Source organism: Eurypyga helias, unplaced genomic scaffold (assembly GCF_000690775.1).
Source record: "Eurypyga helias isolate BGI_N326 unplaced genomic scaffold, ASM69077v1 scaffold33406, whole genome shotgun sequence".
Classification (NCBI taxonomy): Eukaryota; Metazoa; Chordata; class Aves; order Eurypygiformes; family Eurypygidae; genus Eurypyga; species Eurypyga helias.
The window spans coordinates 101,117-107,572 of record NW_010259440.1 but is presented as its reverse complement, the minus strand read 5'-3'; the positions used below and the strand labels follow the sequence as shown (position 1 = coordinate 107,572).

The 6,456-nt window shown below is 44.6% G+C and overlaps 1 protein-coding gene across 1 annotated transcript in view; it reads right to left on the bottom strand.

Moving 5' to 3' along the window:
- Positions 1 to 291: 291 nt before the first annotated feature.
- The window catches only part of LOC104511873 (armadillo repeat protein deleted in velo-cardio-facial syndrome homolog), a 59,524-nt gene continuing 53,359 nt past the window's right edge, over positions 292 to 6,456 (bottom strand). Inside the window, 3 exon segments of the mRNA XM_010154655.1 lie at positions 292 to 463; positions 1,281 to 1,386; positions 5,781 to 5,798. Coding sequence (XP_010152957.1) covers positions 292 to 463; positions 1,281 to 1,386; positions 5,781 to 5,798 — 296 coding nt within the window.

Below are 6,456 nucleotides of genomic sequence, written 5' to 3'. Positions count from 1 at the left end.
CTGTGTTAGTGTTTTATGCAATAATGCACCAAATGAAAATTAGCGTTTAGAGATTAGCCTAGAAACTGTACCCATTTGTTGGGGTGTCTGTAAATAGATCAGCTCCATCTATATATTAGGATTAGTTTGCATATTGTCAATCGGAGCCTCACTGCCTCCAATTTTAGTGGGAGTGCGGCACTTGACATGTGTAATTACGATACCAGTACTGACAATCACCACACCTCTGAGGATGTTAGATATGGCCTCTGCTGCTGCCCTCGGTTTACAGTAAGGAAATCGAAGCACAAATTAGGTGATTCCATCAAGGTCACTCAAGTAGCATAATTCAGGTATCTTAGGTCCAAGATCTCTCCACTGAGTCACACTGTCTCTTTGTATTCTCTGAAACTGTACAAGTGATGCAGGGAGAGTGAGATTCTCCTTCTGAGGTATACTCACGTAGATGCGGGTATTCAGACCACTAAGGTGAGGGTGCTACAGGAGATCTTCCTCTGCAAGGCTAGGTTGACAGGGTGGCCCCTTAGACGTTGCCATGACAATGGCTGAATCTTTGCAATGACATTGCACACACTTCAAATGAAAACCTATGCAAGTCTCAAAACACCATTCATTGCTGTGAGAAGCCTGACAAGATCCCAAATAATCTCCTAATCTCCAGTTAAAAGTAGCCCCATGCATGCAGGAAGGGAATGCAGATTGATTGTGAAATATTTCACCTCTGCCAGAACTGAAATACAAAAGTGCAGTGCAGAGTCTTCCTGTGAAACCTCCTGATTTTGGAAAACTACAAGTACTACTCAGTACAGGCAGGGAAGAATAGCATATTCAGGAGAAGACTGAAAAGTAAAGTAAATCAGAAAAGACAAAAATCCAAAACTCTTCCCCTGCCCTCACTCTCCAGTTTGTTGGAACACTGAAGAACTACAGAGACACCGCAGAAGGGAAAAGATCAGTGGTAAGCAGACCCGCCTAACGCACTTCCTAACTCCTTACCTTCATGTCTAGTGCAGGCAATTTGCAAATGAAGTTGTAAAGGAAAACAGCACACACTCACCCCCTCTATGGAGTTACCATCACCTCACACCAGATCAGATGGGCTTCTACAAGATTTCACCCATCTAGCAGCTTTATATAAAGCTGGTTGTTTCCAGCGTTGAATACTAGATAACGACAAGCACTGGCACATCTATTATTTCAATTAACTCAACACAAAAGAAAGATCAGCACGATATGCTCATGTCTCAAGTTCCTTTAAGAGCCTCCAGCTCCCAAGCTACTTGTTATTTCCAAAAGCACAAACATTAGCGTTACCTTTTGCTGCTTCAGACCGCTTTGGCAAATCAAGTGTATCAAAATTCCTGTCCAAATCTCCGTTCTTCTTTCCTGTGCAAAAAAAATAAGACAACAGATGGAAAAGACTGTCAGCATTCTGACAGGTAAGTTACTGTCAGGTGCATCTACAAGATGAGAGAAGATACAGGCTCAGAATGTAAATCACAGACTAGTGCCCATACTCGTACATCTGCTCGCAATCCAGCTGCATAGCTGTGCTTTTAGCCTGAGCAACTTAGGGACAAAAAACCGCGCTACTTTCAGGCTGATCCGCAAACATGCTTAGCACAAGCATTTCAGTGGGTCTTAAGAGTGCTTAAAATCTTGGAAAATTGTGCCATTTCCCTTCTTGGCAAAGCTACGCCACTCCCTCAGAAGCCCAGTATTCCCTTGCTACTTGCACAGAGGAATTTTGATCTGAAGCTTAGTTGAAGCAGAAACCGAGCCGCAGAGCAATACACGACAGCCTTGCTTTGCAGCCTCTCTTCTCACCGCGGCTGTCAGGCAGGAAGGCCTCGATTTAAAATACCGTACAGACAGCAGCCAACAACTTAACCTTCAATTGCCCTTCAATCAATAAAGTGCCATTTTGAGTATTTATTAGGAACTAATGGAAACAATTCTGTATTTCTGCCAAGACACAGCTTCAAACCATTACATCAGCTTTAATTTATACAATCCTTCACAGAAAGCAGATCAAAACCTGGAGTTTAGTTTCAGTTAGGTTGGGAATTCAAGGTTAATTTTTCATCCCCTCCTCTGCCCCTGAGGAGACTCAGTGCCTTGGGTGAGGCTGTATGGATGCTGTGGGATAAGCAGGCATCTTGCCATCCGAGAAGTACTGACAGCAGCAAGAGAGACTGAAGTGCAGGAATCTGCACGGCTTCTGAGAACAGCAGTGCACAAAGGCGTTCTCAGATTATTGAGGGGAGAAATCAAGTTATTTAGTTCCTCTCCCTCCAGAGCAGGGGAGGCAGGTGCGATGGGATGAATTCAGAACACCGCAATTTAAGCTGCCAGAGGTGGCGTCTGGACCAGGGACTCGGCCAGGCTGCTGACAGAGGTTTAGAGGGAGGGCTGAAAGCTCCAGCAGACAGGATGCTTAAAAGCAAACAGGAAAATGGTCCTTGAAAATGTAACGGGAAATTAGCCTGACTCCTGGCTAAGAACAGGTCACAAAATGGGAAAGGCCAACTCCTGACCTGTTACAGCAGGGGGCTGGTACAGCTTCTGCACAGTGAATTCAATGGGCCACTCTACCTTTATCTGAGACAAAAGGATAAACATAGGCAGTACTATGTAGAGAAGAAATAGAGCTTTTACATACCAATATGAATATTTAAAACAGCACTGAGAGAAAAAAAATCCACAACCTCAAGATAGTATTCCATCCCCTCCCTTTCTCTGGGAATAGTACAGACTTTTGTTATGAAATGCCAGCACAGAATGCCAGCCAACTTGAACTACTGTGCAAAACAAATTCCCTTCGTCTGAAGTAATTTGCTTAATTACATAGAGTATGAAAAAGTCCATCCAAGCTGCCAAAATATCATGCAGCCAGGTACTGTGCCACTCCTTTGAAAGGTATCTTTTCTAAAGGATGGGACAGGAATTAGCTGCACTTCGGAGCTCTCCATCGAGTTTTCGCTCCATGAAAGTGCCAGAAACTTGTTGCTTGGGGAACCAAATACCAGAAAGAAAAAAATGCTGTGCATCATCAAAAGACACGGTATTTCATAATGGCAGCTGAACCTAGTTACTGGCTGCAAACCCTTGCTGACCCTTACAGCACTGACAGGAAAAAGCAGGGCAAAGGGAGGGAAAAAAGCATTGAAGGAAGGAAGTCAGTGTTTAGGAAAGATTAGAGACTTAAGACAGTCCAATAAATGTGACTCCATCTTATCTACAAGTAGGACAAGCTGTTTTTTCACATGACCTCAAATTTCACGTCTCTGGCATTAGCTAATTTAAACTTCAGAACATTTACTCCAAGAGTCAGCCCTTATTCAACACAGCGACTCCTTTCAGAGGTTCTCCCTATAATTTAAAGGTTGGGGTTTGGTACTTCTGTTAGCCCTGCAGAGCTGAGATGGCACAGCATGAGTTCCCTGCTTCCTAGCGCACTGTTCAGCAAGCTGTATGCATTTGTGCACGACCCTTTAAGGAAAGGATTATCCAGGAGGGCAGTGTTGGCTGCGACATCTTTGGATCCAGCAGTGCAGAAGCAGCTGCCTAGTGACCAAACCATCTTTCATTAAGACAGCACACCCCCTTGCGCTCTCTGAGCTTCAGTTGCCAGCTCTCCATTTCTAGGCCAGATTGCAAATATTGGCCATCTTCTATGAGGCCTTTGCTAGTTCGTCTCTCAGCCCTCTGAGAAACTAACCCACCTTGCAGGCAAACCCACGTCTGCTCAAGCCAGATGCTGCCAGCTGTTTACGAATGGAAGCAATTCAGAACACAGAGCTCTGACCAGGGGGATTTCGACTCTACAAATTACTTGCTTAATCAAATTGAGTAAGGGCCAGGTTCAGAAGTACCCACAGCACCAGTATTTTCCAGGGCTTTCCTGTAGAGAGAAGGTGACCAAGCTGTAAGGAGACTCCAAAAGAAATCCATCTAGAAGGCAAAGGTTTCAGCCTGCAGCTCAGCTGGCTTTTTTCCCATTCGATTTTCACAGGACCCAAACATAGTGGTTTGGAGTATCTAAAGAGGTGACCCAATTTAGCAGGTTGAAGAGCCTACCAAGTACAGATCTCTCAGCCATCCCCTGGCCTCTCTGGTATCATGAGAAAACCAGCTTCACTGCCAGCTTCTGCAGCTCTGAACACCCCCTCTGTCACTCAAGCCTGTCAGCGATGCTAGGGCTCAGGGATGCCGAAATGACCACACCAGCAGCAGCAAAGATGTTTAAGACCCTGTTTTTGTACATCTCAATTTCTGCCTTCCTATGCATCTCCCCTGTCCCCCAAGTTTTCCAGCCGGAGGTATGCCAGAGAAAAGGTGATGCTGTTGGACCACCGTCATGGCTCCAAACTCTGCCAGAGACAGAGAGCTTTGAACATGCCTGCTGACAGGTCTGGTTTATGAGACCTGGCTGTAGGAATTGGCACAGCACTCTGGTTTGGGAAAACTGCCTGACATGAGACTCACTTGTGCAAGATGCAATTTACAGTCTCCGAAATAGTGGGATTAAAATTCTTTTCCTCTCCCCCCACCCCTCTACTTTTCATTATGTAAGAAACAAACCCGAAACATGACCTTTGGCATTTTCAACCTGTCAGAAACTCAGTATGGAGTCTGAAGTGTGACCCAGTGTTATTAACCACTAATGTTGTTGTGGATCTTCCTCAAATGTCCTTTTGCTTTACCAGATAATCCAAACCGCTATTCAGCTAGACCATTTTTCCTGAAGGATTTAATCCCAAACACTTCTTTTCTGGTTAAAAAAGGGTTTGAGGGGAAAAGGACTCTTCATAACAACCCCCTCTCACCGCCCAGTCAATACTGTGCTTGTCAGTACACCCACTGAACCAGACTGCAGTGGGGCGACGGAAAGCAAGGGCTTCCTGTCTGGCCAACATGTCCATTCTCCACAGGCTCACCAGTCAGTGAGATCAGTGTCTTGCAGAACACCCCTGAGCACCATTTGTTGGGTGGAGTAATCAGATCCACCGCACCATTTCCCGTTTGGCTCACTGATCTGAAGCAAGTGTCACAAACTGAACGCAACCCTGCCTTTAGCCCCGAATCAGCCTCAGTGACACAATGGAAGTCTCCATGGCACTCACAACCTCACAACTTCCCAGCCGAGAACCAAGGGAGGCAAACTTTAGCCTCAGCCTTGTGTATTCCAATTACAATTTTACTTACTATGCTAGGATGAGAAACTAAAGGGCAAAGCCCCAGGGCATTTGCTGGGTGTAGCTTCATCTAGCCAGTCTGAGTGCCAGTAATAAAGATGCAGCAGCCCAGGCAGGTGTGCCCAAGCAAACAAAATACCAAGGATCTCTGACAACACACATCCGAGCTACTGAGTGTACATGGCTGCTGTTACCCAGACAGGCTAGCAAAGCTGTGCTACGGTGTGACAGGGCTGGTGAGGCAACTGGCACCCACACTGCGCTGCTCCCTCTCTCATGGGGCTCATATCAGACCACATCATATCATCTCTCTCATATCAGACCAGTTGCAAATCAACTCCCCTACTGCACTTCCACCAGGAATGAACAAAACCTCGTTTTCCCTGTTCTCAGTGTGGGAGGACCAAACTGCAAATACTCAGTTCGAGGATTCCCATGCCTACTGAAATGCAGAGGAGGATGGACTGGGGGAGCAGGGAAGGTGAATGAACAAGACCTTGCCCTCAGCTCTTAGCCTTGCATGGAAAAGCTGAACAAAGCATATTATGGTGATGATGAAAAGGAAGTATTGTGAAGACTCACCTTGATTGAACCACTCCTCTAATTACCAGAAAAGCAGCAAAAGAAAAACAAAAATTTACAGGAAGGAAGCAAATACAAAGGAACAGTCAGAAAGAGGCAGAATTTAACAAAATAGGTTCAAAACCTGAGTATTACAAGAATACTACAGAACTGTCATTAATTAAAAAAACCAAACCAAGATATTCTACTTTCTCCCTTTTATTTCCTGCTGAAAGTCCCCAATCTTCCTCTGAACAGCTTTTTTTTTGTTCCTCTTTTCCTCAAATGAAAAAGTGCTCACAGAACTGAGGGGACAGAAGGATGACTAGCTCTTTGCAGGGATGTTTGAAATGCTATGAACAATGATCATGAAGTAAAATAAAATAAACATGGAAGCACTGCAAGATTAAGTGAACCAGAGGGGGAGAGAATTGATCTATTTTAAAGCCCTAGAAAAAGAAAATTAAGGCAGTTTCAGATCAGGTAGTCACAAAAGTTCAGCAGAAAAGGAAGCTTCTCTTTATGATTTTTAAAGCACATTTATTAATGGATTATAAATTTTATTTTTTAAACACAACAGTTGCCTGTTCCCCCTCTATTCTTCTGATCTACATACTCCCAGCTGTGAGCTCAGCATTATTCCTTCTACAGAGAATAGCACACTTGAAAAAAAGCACTGCAAAAAGGGGGGAAAAAT